We start from the raw sequence: 21,671 nt of genomic DNA on the forward strand, positions 1-21,671 counted from the left end.
AATTCCATGCATGTGAAATTGTTTTCTGTGTCTATATGTTTCCTGTGAACAGTTGGCAAGAAGGTCATCTGGGGTATAGGTTCCAGAACACACCTGCTCCCCTACTGAGGGTAAATGGTATGGAAAATGGATGGACGGATGAAACGCTGTACTACATTTGGTACACCTGTGCCTGATTTTGGCTTAAAAGAAGAGTTTTATCATATATGCTGCGCATTAAAAAAAAAAAAATCCTTAGTTTGTCACGTTACACATAATGAGAGCTGCCTCTAATATTTTGCTGAACAATGCAGCCAAAATATTACAAACACCTCTCAATATGATGATGACGTGATGATGAACACTTTCCGATTTTAGATCTTTTATATAGAGAGAAAAAATATAAATATATATTACTTTTTAGACATTTTATTTTCCAAAGGACGTACATCGCTTAAAATTTCACTTTAAAAACGTTGAATGATTATTACCTTTCTTTGGTGATTGGCTATTACAATCATAGAACATTAAGTTCCACTTTGTAACAATACCATTACCTTTCTTTGTTATTTAGCTGTTGTTATGTTGTTACTGCTGCAATAACTGTGTGGAATACGGTTCCTGAACTTTTTAAAAAGCTCCAGTATTAATGCTTTAAGTGTTTGTTATGATTACAGCGGTGTACCTAATGTGATGTCTTCTGTGTCTATTATGGGGACTACAACACACTCTCTGCTGCCATTCATTCTATCTATTGGTCATTTTCTTGTTGTTGTTGCAAATAGATACAGGAAAGCCTATGTTCTGTTTGTGTCTATTTGCAGACGGGCCTTAGATACGCTGCAGATAACATCATCATCCTCATCTTCGTCCTCATCATCAGTATGATAAGTTGCTTTGCGCCCCTCCCTCCTCAAGCTACACTACACAAGATAAATGCCATGTGATGCATATGAAGATTTATGAGCAGAAATAAGTTAATAACCAACCTGCCTCATTGCTCTCCTTGTTTCCCCCAACACGCTACAAAAATGGACTCAAGTTATCTTAATAAGGAATGACTTGGATTGCGTTTTATTGTTTCAGTGCTACAAAGCTCGTGATGTCGACCTGCATGACAGAAATACGTGGATGGAGAGCACTTGGCAACACTGGGGCGCCATTGCAGACAGGCAACAAACACATTGAGCACAACAGCAGATAAACGCACATATGAACAGTCCTTGTTTTCACCACAGGCCTTGTGACACACAGAGACAGAACCTGAATTCAAGTCTGTGCATTTGGATGGTTTATCTTTTAAGGTTTTTTTTTTCTTTTTGCTCTTTATATTGTCAGTAAACATGTCCTCTTGTCCTTTGCGTAAGTCCCCAACACGTGGTTGACCATGTGTGCTCATGGCACACTTTGTTAGATACACCTGCACAAATTCAAGAGCTGTATCCCCCAAAACATTTGCCTTTACAAATGGTATTGAACAATTGTTGTTTTCTTTATTAAAACCTATCAAATATGAATATTTAACAAATAAATTAATCATACAAATGGTAATTAAAATCAATCAATTCAAGTTTTTTAAGTCAGAGAAAATAATTATAACGTAAAATAAATAAAAGTACTGTGGAGTTAAGTAAAGGAAGTTAAACTGAAAAGCTGAACCCTAAAATACATTAAAATTAAATTCAAAATTATAAATAAATAAATAAATAAATAAATAAATAAATAAATAAATAAATAAATACAAGAGAACCATCAAAAACTAGCATTGGTGTTTAAATAAAACACCTTTGGCAAAATTAATTGCATATAAATACAAATAATATAAAAATATAAAGATGAATAATAAATACATAACAATAGGTACATAACTCATAACAAATTATGAAATGAATGCAAGTCAGTGTCAGTTGTTTTTGTTCAACTTTAAACCTGCAGAGGAAGCTCTGGAGGGTCAACGAATAATAATACAGTTTGGTGTCAACTTTGATGCTAAAGGTGGAAGCTAAGCTAAGCATCTGGCTGGTAATCTGTATTCTTTTTAACGCACACAATGTGATGCAATGCTTACTACAAACACAGTATTAAACATGGTTAATACCAACAACTGAGATAAGGCTCTGATTCTGATACAGCTCTTGCATTTGGACGCCTGTGGACAGTGCAGTAGGTGCAATCTGATGGAGCCTTGCGTTCACGGCCTGTGGAATTTGCACTTGACAATCTTTTTGAAAGCACTTTGGAAGTCCTTGTTGAAGTAGGCGTAGATGATGGGGTTGAGCAGGGAGTTGGAGTAGCCCAGCCAATTGATGACGGCGCCCAGCCATTCGGGCATGTAGCAGCTCTCGCCGCAGAAGGGCAGCACTAGGGCCACGATGAAGAACGGCAGCCAGCAGAAGATGAACGTGCCCATGATGATGCCCAGCGTCTTCACCGTCTTGCGCTCTCGGGCCAGCGCCAATTTGCGCTTGGCACCGCAGTTCCTCTCGCTGAGGTTCTCGTGTGAGGATGACTGCGGGGTGTTGGGCAGGGCCAGGTGGCTTTTGGAACTGCTCACCTCCATCACCTCCAGGGATTCGGCCTCGTCGCCAAACTGCACGGCGCCGTTGATGCACGGCCTGCCGCTGCCGGCCTCCCCGTTGCTCTTCTTGTGGAGCACCGCGGGGGATAACGTCAAGCAGCGCTCACCTTTGACCTTCTCTGTCTTCTTCACTGTCTTTCGGATCCGGAAGCGAGCCGCCTTGAAGATCCGCCCATAAAGGACCAGCATGAGGATGAGAGGGATGTAGAACGCCCCGAAGGTGGAGTAGATGGTGTAGCCCGGGTCCTGGCTGATGATGCAAGCGTCCGGGTCGGCTCGGTCCTCGGCGCTCCTCCAGCCCAACATGGGCGGGATGGATACGGAGAAGCCCACCAGCCAGGTGACGCTGATGAGGAGCGCGGCTCTCCTCGGGGTGCGCTTGTTGACATAGTCTATGGGGTCCGTGATGGCCCAGTAGCGGTCCAGAGCGATGGCGCACAGGTGCAGAATGGATGAGGTGCAGCACAACACGTCCAGAGAGATGAACAAGTCACAGATCCCCTGGCCCAGGGTCCACTTGTTCAACACCTGGTACAGGGCCGCCATGGGCAGCACCAGCACCGACACCATGAGGTCCGTCACAGCCAGGGATCCGATCAAATAGTTGGCCACGTTTTGGAGGGACCTTTCCAGGGCGATAGCGGCCACCACGCACGCGTTACCGAAGATGGAGCACAGGATGAGCGCACCCAGCAGAAGGGAGGTGACGATCTGGTAGCCCAGTTGCACGAACGGAAAGGAGTAGGAACCACCGGTGTTGTTGCTGTTGCTGTTGTTGTTGTGGTGGTGGCTTTCGTCAGAGCCCAGCCAGTCCGCCACCACCTCCACCCCGGGCGGGTACCCGACGGTGGCGTTGCTGTCGTTGCCTCTGGCGGGAAGGTAATCCATACTTTCCCGGAGAAGCGCGGGGAGGGCATGCAGCCAACCCGGGAAGGTGTCGAGGTTGCGAGGCTGGCTGTCCCTCAGCCGCTGCTGGTCACGGTACCGATGCTCATCCCGTGCGTCCTGGCGCGTTCCAGCCGAGCTGGCAAGTTACTCTCAGGACGCATGACGCACGCTTGGGTGCGCGCGCGTACTGTTTACATGGGTGTGCGCGCGTATGTATGTGTTTGTGCGCGTGGGTGTGTGCTTGTGAGAGTGTGCGTGTGTCCCGTGAGGGGTGACAGCCGTGCGCGCTCACTGGTGCCGAGAGTCATCTGAGCTTGGTGACCACGTGAATGATTTTATAGCATCAGCCCCGTCACACGTCAGATCCAGGAGGTCTCGCCCCCTTTATAGAGGGGCTCCTCCACCGCCCGCTCCCCCATTTTTCTCTTTTTCTCTTCAACCTCGCACCTCAGGAAAACTGCTCTCCACTCTCTTCAACTTTCACTCAGCCTATTTATTTCAATCAACGCTGATGATATGCGGCCGGCTGTATAAGTTGAAAACAAGCATTCCCGGTTGGAAACATCCACATGTAACGAGCAATGTTTGAATGTGACGCGATGTTATGGTGTTAAAAAAAAAAAGTTTTAAATAGGAATTTGGTGAAAGCGTAAGAGCAATTTCTCAACTTGTCTATAGGGGAGAATGGGTGGCAGCTGCTGCTATCTGCTGCACACAGCCAGTATTGCATCCAGTTGTGGAGCTGAGGTTCTCAATCTTTAAAGAGCTACTTGTTCATGGCACATCCTTTGCACAGTAGCACCAGCAGATAAATATGTCATGAAAAGTATACGCTACAAACTGAATGATGTCACATAGAAGGATGGAAGGACAGCTGGAGAAAGAATTGTGGTAAATCATTTCTCCAACCAATTGAGTGAAAATGGATAGTCTGCAATCTGCAAACCTGCTTTCGAAAAGTGCCATAAAAAATATCGATGGATGATTGTTGATGGAAACATTTTAAATGAGTTTTTTCTCGTTTGGGTTTATCTTGATTGATTGAAGGGTATAGAGCGGTATCTGTTGGAAATAGCTGACAATATGTCGAGTGTGTGTGTTCGTTTTTTTTTGTTTTTTTATCATCTAATGTTGAACAAGCCGTGGCCGCTCTGCACTCTACAAAAAGGGGCCATGAGCAGGCCTCATCCTATTGTGATCTATTGTAACAAGAGGGCACTGGGTAGGGCTGTGGATCTTTTTGTTACACAGAAACTCCCAGTGGGCTCACTCACAGTCTGTTAAGAGTTGCACGAGCAAGGGTCGGCTTCAGGGTTCACCACCTGCACACTGGAACCATCCCTGTGCGCTCAAAATTATTCCGAGGAAAAAAGAAGCGAGTGAAATGTAAGGATGAAGAGACAGAGTGTGGATGGGGCTTAAAGGTGCAGCCATGAGCTCCCATGTGGGGGTCAGCGGTGGGAACGAAAGCAGCGTCCGTGTGGAGCAACTTCTGCGACCGGCGCTTCCGGGAAGGAAAGTCCACAGTGAGATAAAACGGGATGGAGATGAAAGAAGACACGCAAGAAGTTGGGAGAAGAGAGGGCGACTCAGGAAGTGTGTCAGTATTGAAAATGTTGGCAATGGATCAGGAGAGGGAGGAAGCACAGAGAGTCTGTCCAGCTCTGGTTCGGATCAAGTGGAATCTGCAGTTGGGTCGAACGCAGTGGCTAGCGGCGGTGCCATCGTGAATAAAACGGCTCTTCAGCATCCACAAGCAGCCGGGAGGTATTCACCCCCATCTCTCACCTCCGTTCCAAGCAGGTCACCCGTCCCCTCGCGCCCTCAGAGAGCTTCATCATCCGGGACCGCCTCAGTGAGGCCACCCAGCCGTCCTCCCAGAGATCCATGCTGGGTGGATGCGAGAACACCTGGCGGCTTGTCACAGACTTTGACCAACGCTGAGGGAGAGACCCACTTGGACGAGGAGGAAGAGGGCGGAGGTGTGATGGACGTGACGAGCCCATCTCGGATTGCGGTGCAGGAAAGGATGAGCAAGAAGGAGAGGAAGAGAATCAAATGTGCCAGGAGGAGGCAGAAGAGGAAGGAGCGATGGAGGCAAAGTCAGCTGCAGGTGATCCACGCTGTTCATGGAGATCTTTTATTGATATTCACCCGACAGCAGGCCCTTTGTTTGCTGAATACAATCTGGAGCCACCTCAGTTAGTGGTTAACTTCTTTTTACACTTAGGTGACAGTTGACATTTAAGAATGCAATGTGTCATCTGCAACCAGACTTTTATTCATTTCCAAAATGATGTTTGGCAGAAATTGTGGTTGTCGGCAGCCGTGGTCACGCTCGCATCTCATCTCAATAGGCATTGTGAGCTCAGCCTGAAGTGGGCTTGTGTGTGCATGATGAGGCTCGGCTGCAGTGGGCTCTTCAAGCACAAAAACAGACAAAGGAACAAGTTGTGCTTTGCATCTTCCACTGAATAGAATCTTACATCTACACGCGCTACGATGTTTAGCAACAATTCATTGATCAATCTAAGACTAAAATATACTAAAATATTGTTTTTACTGCTGTCAGTGGCGGCGCTAGAGGGGGCATGGACTCCCGCCTGAAATATGGTTTTGCTACCCTTGTGCCAGACCAGACACTTAACTTTTGGGTACTTTCCAATTTTTCTGGAATTTATTTCCACATTTTCACCCAACGCCTCAAAGTAAACATATAAATCAGATTTTATTTTTCTGAAGATTTTTTTCATCCTTGCCTCCTCATGGTCCCTCCAAGGAAATAATCCAAGCTCAGCCAGTGACTCCAATGTCATTCTATAGACTTCCTCTTAATTGCTATCTATTTTGTGCTTTTATTTTTTTCAGTTTTAACTTCACATAGTTTCACCCTCTCGGGCGCCACCATATTGTTTTTATGATTTCTATTAAATTGGCAGAGTTTCAGCAAGTTAGAGAGGGAGCTCTATTTTCAATGTCAAAACTTAATGGCAGTGTCGGGGTGTTACAGTGGCGATCGAACCCGCGCTGTCCAAGGTTTGATTTGTCCTTGTCCTTTGATTCAAAGTCATACGAAACATTTTGGCGGTTTTGCCAAACAATTATGGACATGCGCACAATTACATAACACTCCTTTTCGCAAACAATCTGCAATGCCTGCTGTTGAATGCATCCATCCACACAAGCTCCTCATTTCACTGCCTTTTTGTTGCTTGAGTTGCTCATTTGAGTTGAAGCTTTCTCTCTGCAAGTGTAAATGAGACATCAACAATGTTGTTTTCTCGGGAAACATATTATCAAACCTCACTCGAGTATTTTTTTTTTAATTAAATAACTTGTTTTTTCACACAAAAAGAAAAAAACATGCTGATTTTCATTTGATTTGAGAAATAGCAGGCTAGCCAGTTATTTAAGAAACAGGAAAAATAGCAACAAAGTAGAATTGCAATGAAGGGCTATCATGTGTGAAATGAATGAATTACTCACAGTCACATTTAAACACCCCCCCAAAAATCTGTAAAAAAGGAAAAGAAGCAGAAGTATAAAATCATCCCCCAATGTGTAGTTTTGGACTTATGATAGTAATCAAGATCAAAACACAGTAAAAAAAAAAAAAACCTCCCAAAATTAGTCGTCTGAAATCACTGACTGACACTGTTGTGCAGGGGTGTCAAACTCATATTATATACAGTAAAAGCTACCAAACAAACTGACAAATAACTCATTTTCAAATCAGACGAGTAAAAACTGGTCAAATATTTTTAAAGAATATATTATTAAAAGTGAAGACAATTTGTAATTCTAGTAATGACACGCGAATTTGATGTACAATTTGTCTTCTCGGGCCACATAAAATGATGTGGCGGTCCGTATCTGCCCCCCCCCGGGCCTTGAGTTTGACACCTCTGCTGTAGTGGTTCACCCACCTGACTTTGGTTCAGGCAGGACTGGTTCAGCTCCTTCTCAGTGACTGTGTGAAATGTCTATTTTGATATGTGACCTGTCATCTCCATTTCCGCACGTAGTCAAAAGCTCCCCGTGACCCTGAACACAATAAGCATTACAGAAAATGGATGTTCGAATGGACAATCTCTCCCAATACTTGTATCATACTTCTTTTTTTTTACAAATACACCCCCGGAGATTTGAAGCGGTAATTACTCTGGAAGCATCCCTTTGTTCCACTCCTGTGTGAGGAGTCAACATGTGTCACTTGTGTTTACGTGGCACTATTTCAAGGTGAAGACGGGGGACTCGAGGGACAGATGTTGCCACAAAGTGGCCAGGCGCAGCCTCCCGGATGATGTTGTGGATGTCAATTGTGTACGTGTGTGTGCATGTGTGTGTATGTGTGTGTGCAGTCTCTTGAGAGGGTTGACCCAAGGGGATATAAGCGGTACAGTGGGGGTTGGTGCTGCGGAAACAGATGCAAAGCAGGTTAACGATATGCCATAAGCCGAATTCTTGTGTTCCACCTAATGCTCCTTCTGTTTGCCCCGCACTTTAATGCAATCACAGATGTGAGAAAACATTAGCGAGACACAATCTCACTCTGTGAAAATCTCACCTGACATGGTATTTTTCAGTCACACATATTATCTTGTGCACGTGGGTGTCAAATAACAGAGAGAAAACTCAGAGTACATCACACATAACCTCCATACACTAAAAGAAGATGCCCGTGTTAAAACTCCCTGGAGGAGGAGGGATATTTCATAGTGATAATAAATGTTTAAAAGTCTCACCGGTGGAGTGTTCAATCTCAGGTTAAAAAAAAAAAAAAAAAGCGTCTATCTACACCTAATTGCAAAAAAAAAACGTGTGCAATTGACACCAGCCCCAACTTTGAAGATAGATTATAAATGCCCTTTTAAACAGATGAAATTGTAACCATACAACAAACTATCTGAAAAAAAGAGAATTTTCATTTTGGATTAAAAAAAAAAAAAAAATGCACTGGAAGTGCTAATGTACACACAGGGACAAAAATGTTATCCCACAAATAAATCAATAAATCAATCAATAAATAAATAAATAAATAAATAAATAAATCTATCAATAAATAAATAAATAAATAAAATCATGCACTGCTTTAGAATTGGGGTCCAAAAAAGACGTTCATGAACTAGGCACCCCTAAGCTTGAAAATAATTTGACCACGAGGACCAAGATGTGTCCTCGACTTAGTCTAACGAGTGCGCTCTCTCTCTCTCTCTCTCTCTCTCTCTCTCTCTCTCTCTCTCTCTCTCTCTCTCTCTCTCTCTCTCTCTCTCTCTCTCACTCTCACTCTCTCACTCTCTCACTCTCTGACTCTCTGACTCTCTGACTCTCTCACTCTCACTCTCTCACTCTCTCACTCTCTCACTCTCTCACTCTCTCACTCTCTCACTCTCTCACTCTCACTCTCTTTCCTGCGCTTGATTGACAGGGTTCCACAGGTAGCATTACCACCAGCAGCGATGAGGACGAAGAAGACGTGAGCAAGGAGGGATACATGTGCGCCGTGTGCCTGGACGTCTACTTCAGCCCGTACATGTGTCAGCCGTGCAAGCACATCTTTTGTGAACCTTGCCTGAGGACGTTGGCCAAGAACTGTCCTGCCAGTACACCCTGCCCCCTCTGCAGAAGCATCATCACGCACGTTTTCTTCCAGAAGGGTGAGGCCACGGTGGGCCCTTTGTATTGGAGCTCATTCGACGTAACTAATGTTGTGGTCCGTCAGCACTCACTAAACTGTAAATAAATAATGACATGGGACGACGCACATTTTTTTTCCCCCATCGCATCCATAAAAACACAGAGAGGATGCGGTCACACAGATGAGAGCTCTTTGGTACTTAGATGATGATGATAATTTAGTTCTTGTGTTGATTATCCAAGGCAAGGCCACGCAGACACAGAGTCTCGTCATGCGTCATGCTTTTGCTTGTATACTGAATGAATCATATTCATCTTATACAATATTTTGGATTTTTTTTTTGTGTTGTTTTTTTTTTATCCTCCACAGAGTTGAATCAAATGGCAAGGACGTTCTTCCCAAAGGAATACGCATGTCGGAAACAAAACTTCCAGAAAGCGACTTGTGCGAAATGGCCTCTACCGAGCTGCAGAAAACTCTTCCGAATATTTGGAGGTACGCTGAAGTCTATCACAGCTGACTTTGGGAAAGAAATGGCCAACTGCAGGGTACATTTACAACCAACCACTGACAAGATGAGTTTGAAATGAGTCTATGGACTGGTTACTTCAAATATTTGCTTTTACTATTTTCTTTACATTTCTTCTGATTTCAAATTGAATTTGTTAGTAAAAGCATTGAAAATGGATGGATAGAATAAACGCAAATACATTTCTTTTTTCCCCCTTTTCAAATGCATGCAGAGGAAGGAACAGCAGGGGGCGACACAGCCTCACTTACCTACCCTGACCCCACGTCCCTGCAAAAGTGAGCCATGTAATCCTAAAAACAAAGTCAATCCATTTTGTCTTCCAGGTTTCAGGCCTTCCAGCCCTATGGCGCGACGTCAGTTGCCCCGTGCAGGAGGCGGCTTCCGTCTGAGCGCCTTGGACTTTGACGACGACGGCCGCGGGTGGCACTTTGACATGGATATGGTCATCATCTACATTTACTCTGTCAACTGGATTGTTGGCTTCTTCATAGTTTGCATCCTCTGTTATCTCTTTTTCCCCTCTTTTTGACAGTCTGATGATGATGATGATGAAGCCGTTTGCTGCATTGTGGAAACAAGCAGGTGGGATGTTGAGTGGAGCAGTGTCAGCTTGTTATCAGGCATTAATAAACGATTGAAAGGGCATATTGTGTAGGAGGCACATTTGGGCGTTCAATTTTCTCAGTGTGCACATGATAAACAACATATTCTGTCTCGGAATTGCGAAAAGCATTGAAATAGAAGGGGACATTATATTAGGGATATTTGCACTCGGCTGTTTATTGATAACTGCACTTGTGGTGATTTTGGTGCTTTGAAAAAAGGTCTCTTTTTTTTTTTTTTTTTTACATTGGACAAATCTTAGCGCACATTAAACAACACCCCAAAAACTATGACTACTGAAATAATGATGACTCGATTGCCTCTATTAACTTACAAAATGACTTATACAATGTAAAATTTGGGCTGGTTTAATCATGCGGATAGCTGATATTGTGGCAGGAAGTCATAATTTATTCTGGCAACTACTTTAATGACCTTCTGCCTGCCAATGGAAGAAGAGAATATAATTGTCAATAAACATCAGCATAGATATTATAAAGCAAAGACTAACTATATGAGGTTGCATTTTTTTTTTTTTTTTTTGCAGCAGCAGCAGGTCTGATAGTATCTCACAACACACCAGTGGATGGGGATTACTCGTAAAAAAATCTTATAATAGCTATTATTAAAAAAAAAAAAAACGTTCACTTTCACGCTTTATATCACGGACGTGATAGAACGTATCCGCGCAATAAACCGGGGTGGGGATGTGTTTCACTGTCCTTCCCCAGCAGTCTGCTACAAAATGCTCCTCCAAGGTTACAAGAGGAGGAACCACCAAAGAGGGAGGGGAGAGAGAGAGAGGGGCGGGGGGGGGGGGGGGGGGGGGGGGGGGGGATTTGTGAATGAATGTGCAGATCTGCACGCCAAAGTGCAACCCAAAATTTTAATAAATAAAAATTTTGACGCTGACGTTTTCAGCCTTCAATGCTGCAAAGAGGCAGCAGATGCTTATCGGCCAGTGGTGCTCGGTGCAAATCATGGACGCGTTGTGAGAAGGAGATGAAGCGAGGAGCCCGCTTGTGAGGTGCGGAGAAGAGTAGCGCGTCTTTTGCCCTCCGTTCTTATCTGGGAGCACATCTGGATCCACTCTAGGGAGGTGGCGTGAGGGCTGGGGTAAGGCAGGTTTTGGGTCAGGAGAAAAGAGAGAGGACGGTGAAGAGTTGAAGAGGAGGAGGAGGAGAGAGGGAGGGTGGGGGGGGTGGGGCCGCAGCACACGGGAGAGATCGTTCCGTATCAGGACTGTTTTATTAGTGGGTGTGTATGCATGAGTTCTGCATCGAACGGGCGCAAAAACCGCCCCAGACCGGCCGGGTCCATCTTCCAGATCGGCAAGCCCCTCTACCAAGACCCGCAGCGGCGAGAGAGCACCGAGAGCAGCCGCAGAGCCCTGCGCGCCGTGGTCGACTGCAGGATGGTAAGTGGCGGACGTACGCGCGTCCATCCCGTGCACCGCTGCTCTCCTCCTCTTTGTGTTTCCTGCACGCTCATGCGCGTGACACATTTGACGACAAATTGCTGCATGTATGACGTACTGCACTATAATGTGCATTCACAGTTGTGGGGTGCTGTGCTGCAGCGGGTTTTTTTTTGGTGTGGGGGGGGGTCTTCTCCAAAACTGCATGAATGAGTGCTCTGATGATGATGATGGTGATGATGATGATGATTGATGTACTGAGACATGGAGCATGTCAAGTGGACGTCATTTAAGGCTCTGTGCAATGAATGATGTGCAGAGCCGGGCACGGAAGTCGAGCAGCTTTTATTTTGGGGGGGGGGGGGTTACTCTAAGGTGGTGCAAAGTCAACATGGCACGATCGATCATCAATTGAGTCATTAAAGCAATCTCTGTGCTATTTTGATCAAGGATCATGACTTTTGTAGGCTGCTATTTTGCAACCTGCCTGTTCACGTTGCATGTTTTTTTTTGTATCCTAGTTTGTTTTTCAGAATTAATTCATAATTATTATTAATATAATCATTGTGTATATTATTATCGTTTTTTTTGCACTGGCTGTGTTGTATAATCGTTTTTTGCTATTTGTAATTTATATTTTATGATTAATATTTTTGCCTATCAAATTATTTTCATTTTTAATTTGATATTTCCATTTCTCTTTTAAAAAATGCACACGGGGCAGTTCTTCTGTTTATTTACCATGTGATTGTATTTTACAATTTCTATTATTTTATTTGGAGTCCAGTATATTCTTTTGATACTGACACTATTCAGTGCAAAAACGGGACATGTAGTCACAGGCCCATGCACGCCTGCGTTGTCTGATAAAGATCCAATACAAGAGTTGGAGCAAAAGAATCATTTTTATAACATTTATTTTTATGCATTTGTATGTGCAAAACAATCGTGTAGCATGTTCAAGTGTAATGTGCCTATTTCGCCACAGAGTGGCGCTGCTTTAATAGTGCCATCATCCACTTGTGGCTTTGTAATCATGAGCAAATGCACTAGATGCCAGCTAGAATATATCGGTGTGGTCTAGCAAGTTGAGGCATTGTTGTCTTTTTAAAGGCAGACCTATAAATACAGCTCTAGCATTGGATCATGCATGTGCAAATGAACATACAATTGACTTTACATGAAGTGGTGTTTACTTTCTGGTTGCAACACAGATTGTTCAAGAGTTCAACACATTGGTGGCGCTGTACCGAGAGCTGGTCATTTCCATCGGCGAGATCACCGTCGACTGTCCCAACTTGAGGGCCGACATGCTGAGGACTCGAACCAAAGGCTGCGAGATAGCCAGGGCCGCACATCACAGTCTCACATTGATTGCAGGGTCAGTTGTGATATTGTATCATATCCTCCACGAAAAAAAATGTTTCCTCAAAAAGCTCCAACACAAGTTAACAAAAAAAAAAAAAGAAAAATATATAGAAAAATGTAATTGAAGAGAGAACTATTTGTGCAATTTTCTATTGAATGTTTATGAGTACACACAGATGCATGTGGCAAATGTCACTCAGTGGGTGATTTAGTGCACACACAGTTATCACCTGCTGTAGATTGAAGCATATGTGAAGCTGCTACAGAGTCTCATAAAAACTGGTGATGAGCGACCAGCGGGTAAATAAATCATACTTGATATAGGCTTTTTATGTCAGCACATTTCATTACTGGTCCTCTGGAAGCTACGCAAATTCAAAGGTAAACAATATCATCAAGCAAAAATGAAATAGCAATTCTGTTGCTTATTTGTCAAATTGACTGTCCTTTTGTTTGGTTGAAGTGATCGGAATGCATTTTTTTTTTTTTTTTTTACGTCATATAACGCATTTTATTTATCCCACAAGGATAAAAAATTATAGCACATGTAAAGACACCATGAGAATAACAAATGCTCACAGACACATTTCCAGGAATAAACAGATACGTCTTTGCTTGAATGTACACTTAGGGCACTATTTAGACCCAACAAGCGATATAAAGTCAACTTTTATAAAAAGTCCACTGTCGCTAATTTCTTGATGTGCTTTAGGCCAGAGGATGGCGAGATTCACCCAGAGATCTGTCGGCTCTTCATCCAGCTCCAATGCTGCTTGGAGATGTACATCACTGAGATGCTCAAGTCATTCTGCTTGCTGGGCTCCCTGCAGCTCCACAGAAAAGGTAAACACCCGAACCCTAGTTTTTAACCCTAACCCCCCGGCCCTAACTCTAACCCCCGGGCCCTTACCCAAGCCCTAATCCCCTGGCCTTAACCCTAACCCTTAACCCTAACCTTTAAACCTAACCCTAACACTAACCTCAACCCAAACCCAATTTTCCTAACCCTTGACCCTAATCCTAGCCATAACACCCTGGCCCTAACCCTGATCCTGAATTAGAAGTACATGTTTCTTCAACTCTTTCTCTGCGGTACCAGGCAAAGATCCCTGTAGCCTTCCATCAGTGGACAGAAAAGCCGACGAAAGCTCAGACGTCCCCATCCTTGAGGACACCTCCTCCTCGCCCACCGACGGCCCTCCACCCGCATGGCTGGTGGCCACGGACATAGAAAACATTGAAAAGTAGGTCCACAATAAAGATGCTGAATTGTTCAATTGTGTGTATAATATGATAAAAATGCATTTCATTACGATACATCTAATTTTATCAACAAATTGACTTTGATATCAGAAGTCATGGAAAATAGTGATAAGCAAATAGTTCAATATGCAATGTATATAATTATTTTTCAATCTATGTTGTCGAAAAATGGATCTGCCAAAATATCATATTCAGCCCAAATACACACACTTTATATGCAACAAGAAAGGGACAAGATCTATTTCATTTTTATTTGTTGCAGGGACATGAGAGAAATGAAGAACCTTCTCACTAAACTCAGGGAGACCATGCCTTTACCACTAAAGAACCAAGGTGAGTTAAAACTGTGGGTTGAACTACCGAAAAGTTTCAGCTCTATTTTTCCACGACTTTCTTTGTACCAATGAAACGTAAAGACATATTTTTGACAGACAGGCAATGGAAAGAATATGAAATAAAAATCAGTTTGCAATACTTTCTCTGTGTTCTTGTGGCTTCCAGACGACAGCAGTTTGCTGAACCTGTCTCCCTACCCGCTAATCCAACAAAGGAAGAGACGCTTCTTTGGGCTTTGTTGCTTGGTAACCAGTTGAGGTATCAACAACAACACTTTCAAAAGACAACATTGCCCTGTTCTGTCCTCCACTACTCTACTACTGCCATTTTCAAACAAACAAAATACTAGCAAGGCTGCCTATTTTGGGGATTTGTTTAGTTTAGTTTGGTTCTACATAGAATAAATGGCAATATGTTACCATGGTTTTGAGCTCAATGAAGTTGAGCCTGTAGTCCATTGTTTCATGTAAAAGACAAAACACGTCCATGGACAAAACACCTCCACTTTTATTATTATTAATTTTTTAACCCTCCTGTTATGTCATTTTTTTAACTTTCAAAGGGAGTCACTGCATGTTTAGGCATTAAACAAAATGCAAAAAAATGTTTAATTAAAAGAAATGAACAAAAATACTGCTGTAGACCCATTTTTTGTTTTTTTTAGTCTTCCATGAAAGGTAAATGTCTATCATAACTTTACAACTTCTAAGCGCAATATACTGTTTGATACTACAGATAATTTTCTTTACACACACAAACACACACACACATACACACGCACACACACACACACACACACACACACACACACACACACACACACACACACACACACACACACACACACACACACACACACACACACACGCACGCATGTACAATTGTACATCCAGTTATTTATCCTGCCCTCTTAGTAAATTCACCTCTTTTTAGTTGGTGGTGCACTGGTAAGCACGTCCGTCTGACAGTGCAGAGGTGCTGGGTTCGATTCCTGCTGTGGGCCTCCAATGTCTTTGAGTGAATGCTTGTTTGTCTATGTGTGCCCTGCAATTGGCTGGCATGGCGCCACCTTGTGGACGATGGTTGTTATATTTCCGACCCATTGGACGTACAGTTCGGTACACGAGGATGATGTAGATCATTTTACATTATCAATAAAACTTTTTTTTTTTTAAAGAAAATGAAGGGTTGAGTGGATTATTTTACCCATAAACCTCCACTAGGGGGAGACAAACCACCACTAAAAATGTTAACTAAATATTATGTAGTGTTGTTTCTTTTATAAGCCTTAATTTTCATGCACGCAATACAGTGCCATCTTCAGAGAACTATCGAGTGTATAAATTAAGAGGGTTACAAGCTTTGAAGTTATTACTTGAGTCTTTTAAGAATCTCCGGCATCGTATCCACAACAATTATTTTCCTTTGCAGCGCCTCATCCCTGCTTCACATTCACTTACTAAGTAATTAAGTAATTAATTACTTGAAATGTGTTGCAATACAATTAATGACAACTGTAAAATATATTTAAAATACTTCAAGATTCAGTACAAATTTACAGAAACTTGAAAGTTAAATGCAGTAACCTGTGCAGTAACTCCTCAAACCTCTAGAGGGAGCCCACATACACAGTTGTGTCCATGAGGGTGCTGAAATGTGATTTGCAGTTGCAAACACAGGAGGGCAATAGAGATTTAGATTCAATTTGCACTACATAGAAGTTGTTTTGTAAAGCATTTGAGAGAGAACTATGTCCTAAAATTAATGAGCTAAACCTTTTTTAATAGCACAATGACCTCTTCACAAATCACTCCCTCAGTACCTAGAGCACCCTAGAATGGTGGTCAGCACTTCACAGCAGGGCATATATGAAGATGGTTTCAATTGATTTTGAGGCAGTCTTTCTAATTACATGCTGGAAATCAATTTCAATTGAAAAAAAAAAGAAAATTGAATGATTTCCTTTCAAATTGAGGAAGAAAAATCATGAAGTGCTTTCCAATTTCAGACAAACTTGGACACTTTTTTTTCCTAGTTGTATTATTTCCTACATCCACATTTCCATCGCAAGTCTGCTGTCAACCTCATTGAGGGGCTTCATGCAATTCCGAGCCATTACAAGCTGTCAGCTCCAGAGCCAGTGCCACCAAGCCACAGGGCATATTAAATTGGGACAGTGACAGATAATTCTTTTTCCATATATAAACAAACTCTGGGCTACTGACAGATTTAGCACGTCCAAGTCATAACGCAAAATCAATTGGGAACAAGCTGCAAATGACAAGTTAGGTGTATTTCTAATATTGCAGCAATGTGTGTGTGGGTGGGTGGGGTAATTTTGTCAGGCAATAGCGGCGACGTATAATAGAGCCAATTAGAACACACAAGTGCAAACAAATGCTGCCAGTGTGTATGAGAGGGGGACAATTAAAGATTTTCTGCCATAAGCATCTTGTCTCAGAACTGTTGTAGACACAAATGGGTTGCCGTTTTGTGCATTGGTGCCTTGTTATGTCGAGGAAGAACCAAAATATGTGGCTATAATAGCTACAATACACAGGTACATGATTAATATCAAATATTTGGGGTTAGTGGTTAGGTTTTTTTTTTTTTTTGTCGCTTACTTGTTTTATTCGCTACCCGGTTTTCTCACAGATTTTTCCGGATTGAGACGGTTTGCGCCGGTTTGCACCGGTTTGAACCGGCTCAAGCCGGTTTTAGCCAGTTTTAATCCAACGGAACCGTTCTAAACCGGTTTGAGCCAGTTTTGGGTGCTATATGCACAAGAGTAGAAGTCAGGTGAAGAGTGAGAGTGGGTCATATTTGATATCTATAAAATCACCAGTCCTGTCTCAGGGCCTCAGGCTACAATAACAGTTGGCTCAGACAACAGGTCGGCAGACCGTGGCCTCCATTAGTGCCGCCACACAATGGTCACATGTCCCTTCATCTGTTCCCGAAAAATCCAGGGCGCACCAGTGAGGTCTCCCCTCTCTCCGAAAAGAGATTGTTTCCGCTCTTGTCGATTCCATAAAAGTGATGAGTCAGCTTGTTCCCTCTTTTCCAAATCAAGTGACAAAGTGCAATGAGGATGAGAAGACACTCCCCCATTTCAAAATTAAAATAAAATTTTCCTTTGCGTCCATGCATACACAGTATTGCATACACATCGGTGCATCGTATATGTAAGTGTTCGCTTTTTTATATTCTAGAATATAATTTTTGTATGTAACGTTCAGCTAAGAACTAAAATTAGTCTACGGTATTAAACGTCCATTGTTGCCATGCGTGGACATTTTTTTCTAAATAAAATCTGCAAGCCATTTATTTTCAAGAGTAATGTTATAAAATGAGTTTAGATGAGATAAAAATCAGTTTGAGATAAAACATTTTGGAATTAAATAGGCAATTAATACTAATATGATGGCGTGCATCAATAACTAGCCTTCTTGCTATTCATGGCAGGGCTCGGCTCCTATCCCTCGTGAACTGGTCACACAGAAGTAGAAAAATTGTTCCCAATCGAGGACAATAAATGGACGTGACACCATTATATTGGTCCAATTCCAGCATATGCTCTTATCATGCCCGAGTGAACCTAAGAATCCGAACAATTCCCGTCATGTCCCCCACGTGTGTAGTAATGACTTCATCTTGGTCCATTTCGTCATTAAGTATCTACCCAGAGTGCTTTGGTAGGCACCGGTAGAAGTTTTACGGGACCTTCCCTCCAGTGAAAGTGCACCTCAGTGTACTATTAGCTGCTGCTGATCCTTGCGATGAGATGATCAAGAGGCTCCACAGCTCTACTTTGTCCTTACATTCCAAACTGAAGCAAAACAATGAGGCACATTTAAACGTGTTGATACATCATAAATATAAATACAGATAACAATATTCCGAGACCAAGACATCACAGAAAGTAGTCGTAATGTTATGAGAATAAAGTTGTGCTATTATCGGAACCTATTACGCCTACTATTATTATTTTTTGTATGTACGGATTATTATGAAGGGTTATCCAGTTTCGCTAGAACTCCAAATACTCCCATCTCCAAAAGCTTTTGTCAATATTGCTTGTCACCATGTACTCCAAACACGGATGTAAACAAACAAGGGCTTCAATTTTAAGTCAGGTCTGTTTTCAGCTGTTACGGTGAATGACATAGTGAATTACATGAATTATACAACACGTCTGCATAAGGTCACCCCATGTGCCACCGCTCGCCTACTTTTATTCTCATCACCGTGGTAACTAGGAATGATTTTTGTTTTGTATTTATGGATATGTTTTTAGGATGATCCTGTGTATGAAGGCAAACAAAAAGTTCAATTGCTGCTTGGACCATTGTCACTTCATGGTAAAGCAGACAGAAAGACGTTTGAGCATGATTTCATATTGTTGATATGCAGCTCAAGGTCCATGTACTAGTATTTTTCCTCACTATTCAAAGCAATTAAGCGCACTCCTAGAATGACAAGTCATGTTTTTTTTTTGTTTTTTTCCACCAATACTTGGCATTTCTACATGTACATGCTGTTGCTCCTACTCATGCTGAGACACTGATGGTTAATTTTATAATGTCACTTGTAAGGTTGCAAATGACTGGAAAAAGTCTGGATTTTTTTCTGGCAAATTTCAATCAAATGGAGATTTGGCGGAATATTCCATATTTCTAACTTATTTTTAATGAATGAGGTATCTTGTCAAATACTACTGCTACTTAGGCCTAGCAATGTAACGAGTGCAACAATGAAGTTTACTAGTAAGACTAAGTTGCTTGCCAGTTGGCTAAATATAACATGAGTAGTGAAAAGATTGATGCTAGGAAAACAGTTGTTCTACTCGTGTGCTGAATTGTCTCACTAGTGATGACAAAGCACGTACGACATGGACCGCAATGAATATAAATAATATGGCAAGGGTGGGGGGGCTCAATCAGTTTTCCAAACAAAGGGAGAGATCAAGGAAAGCATTCAGTGTTCGAGGCTTTTATTTATCTGCCACTCTAGGAACAAAAGTTTCAGTTTTACAACAGCAAATGACTCTTTTATTGTATTCTTCATTTTTTTTTGTACACCATAACATAAAAGCAATGACAACAGCTTTCAACAGGGAAGACAATAATGACCTCACAACACAGGTTTGTACGCCCTTATCAAGTCTCGAGTCATTTGTGCACTTTCAGCCTTTTGACTGCAGTCAGGAGAGAAAAACACATCTTAAAGTCATGCAACTTAGAAATAATAAAATGGATGCACAGAAATTAGGCATCCAAATGGTACTTTAGGAGAGTTTTTCCCACTCATGCTAAGCACTACCAAATTTGTATTTAAAAAAAAAAAAAAAAAAAGAAGAAGAATCATAGTAAAGTGGTGAAGTCACTGAGCGCTTTACAATTTCTTGGCAATATCATCTTACAATTAAAGTATGTACAAATACGATATAAAACATAAAAAGCGCAACAATTTGAAGACACCAATGCGTACAAACGGGACTTTTCATCAAAAGCACACAAAACAGCTGACTTTTAAGACACATTCGCCGATCCCTAATAGTTTTTGTGGAATGGTAGCGGATGAGACAACAATCCTCACAGGATACATTCTGTGCAGAAAGTGCTTCTTTTTTTATTCTAGGATGCAATGACACAATTCTGTTTGAGGTGCCATAGAAGCCAAAATTCACATTTACCTATCACACACACACACTTTTAAATATGTCAGCCCCCCCGTCACATAAAAAACTCACTCACATTAAAAAACTCACAACAAATCAAAAAAATCTACACATAATGCCTCACCAAAAAAATGTTAAACATACACCCCAAAAGCTCATACTAACACCTAAATAGTTTAAAACCACTCACCTTGACCAAAAAAACCCTCTTCCTCACAACAACCACAAAAAAATAATATTTTTTAGGGCGTAAGTCAAAATTTTGGCATCTACGGAACCTCATACTTCTGTCAATGCATTGGTCACCTTATTTTCTCCTTTTTCTCGCAATATATTTAATGAACACATAATGGAACAACAATGCCAGATATTGTGAAATTCAGAGCTGTGGAGACATTCAAAGACATCCGACCGATAAAGACACCAATGTGCTACTGTTATCTAAACACGTTGAAGCGGTGCTGCTAAAAAAAATGACTAAAAAGCCGACTTGAAACAAAGTTCACCTCTGAAATTTGGTGTCAGCAGAAAGACTACAAAATCATGATGGTGACTCATGAACGCTGCACCGCAATATTCGATACAGACGCACAAGGAGGGAATTGAAAGTATAAACAGATGCTGGATAGACTCTTGTGAACAATATTTTTATACATCACGACTCAGCACCCACCACCAATTCATTCCGAGCCAGCAAACTCTTCACAAACCTTTATAGCAACACCTTGGTTATTTCAAAAACAACATCATCTTATTTGCTTCCCCCAACTGCGCAAACTCTCAATGGTTTAAGGTGAAATTCAATACAAATAAATAATGCTAAAGTGCGATGAGAAATTTTGTTGTTTCATTTAATACTTGGGAGAGTATTGTGGTATGAGGCAGGTTGGAATTGATAAGTAATTGATAAAAATAAATATCAATTAAAAATCTGTGTGAGTGAGCATGTTTAACTTTTTTTAAACCAGATACTCCCAGTGGTATCATCCATAAATAAATAAATAAATAAATAAATAAATAAATAAATAAATAACTATATATATATATATATATATATATATATATATATATATATATATATATATATATATATATATATATATATATATATATATATATATATATATATATATATATATATATATAGTTATTTATTTATTTATTTATTTATATATATATATATATATATATATGATTTGAAATGACATGATTTTGAAAAATATATAAATTCATTTATTAAGAAATAGATATTTGTAAAAAAGTGAAAATTTGTTTTACTTTGTAATTGGTAATTTTCCCAGATCCGTTCAATGGTACGAGATGGGTTCGAATTAATCAACAAATATTCTTTTGAAAATGCACATAAAAAAAAAAGCGTATAACAAACCT

At 41.4% G+C, this 21,671-nt stretch overlaps 3 protein-coding genes across 3 annotated transcripts; 2 read left to right on the top strand and 1 right to left on the bottom strand.

The window, feature by feature from the left end:
- Window positions 1–1,963: 1,963 nt before the first annotated feature.
- On the bottom strand, window positions 1,964–3,445 carry htr1aa (5-hydroxytryptamine (serotonin) receptor 1A a). The gene has a single exon (XM_085910152.1). It carries the CDS (start codon window positions 3,443–3,445, stop codon window positions 2,171–2,173), a length of 1,275 nt encoding a protein of 424 aa, XP_085766278.1. The 3' UTR covers window positions 1,964–2,170.
- Window positions 3,446–4,856: 1,411 nt separating this feature from the next.
- rnf180a (ring finger protein 180a) lies at window positions 4,857–10,253 on the top strand. Its single transcript, XM_085910733.1, has 4 exons — window positions 4,857–5,558; window positions 8,874–9,102; window positions 9,453–9,578; window positions 9,939–10,253. The coding sequence occupies exons 1-4, from the start codon at window positions 4,857–4,859 to the stop codon at window positions 10,142–10,144; spliced, it is 1,263 nt and encodes a 420-aa protein (XP_085766859.1). The 3' UTR covers window positions 10,145–10,253.
- A 998-nt stretch (window positions 10,254–11,251) lies between these two features.
- Window positions 11,252–14,859, top strand: rgs7bpa (regulator of G protein signaling 7 binding protein a). The gene is made up of 6 exons (XM_085910472.1): window positions 11,252–11,635; window positions 12,850–13,016; window positions 13,716–13,846; window positions 14,103–14,247; window positions 14,529–14,599; window positions 14,768–14,859. The coding sequence occupies exons 1-6, from the start codon at window positions 11,486–11,488 to the stop codon at window positions 14,857–14,859; spliced, it is 756 nt and encodes a 251-aa protein (XP_085766598.1). The 5' UTR covers window positions 11,252–11,485.
- Window positions 14,860–21,671: the final 6,812 nt, after the last annotated feature.

The sequence above is a fragment of the Syngnathus leptorhynchus genome, chromosome 4 (genome assembly GCF_054491065.1).
Source record: "Syngnathus leptorhynchus isolate UIUO chromosome 4, UIUO_Slep, whole genome shotgun sequence".
Lineage (NCBI taxonomy): Eukaryota > Metazoa > Chordata > Actinopteri > Syngnathiformes > Syngnathidae > Syngnathus > Syngnathus leptorhynchus.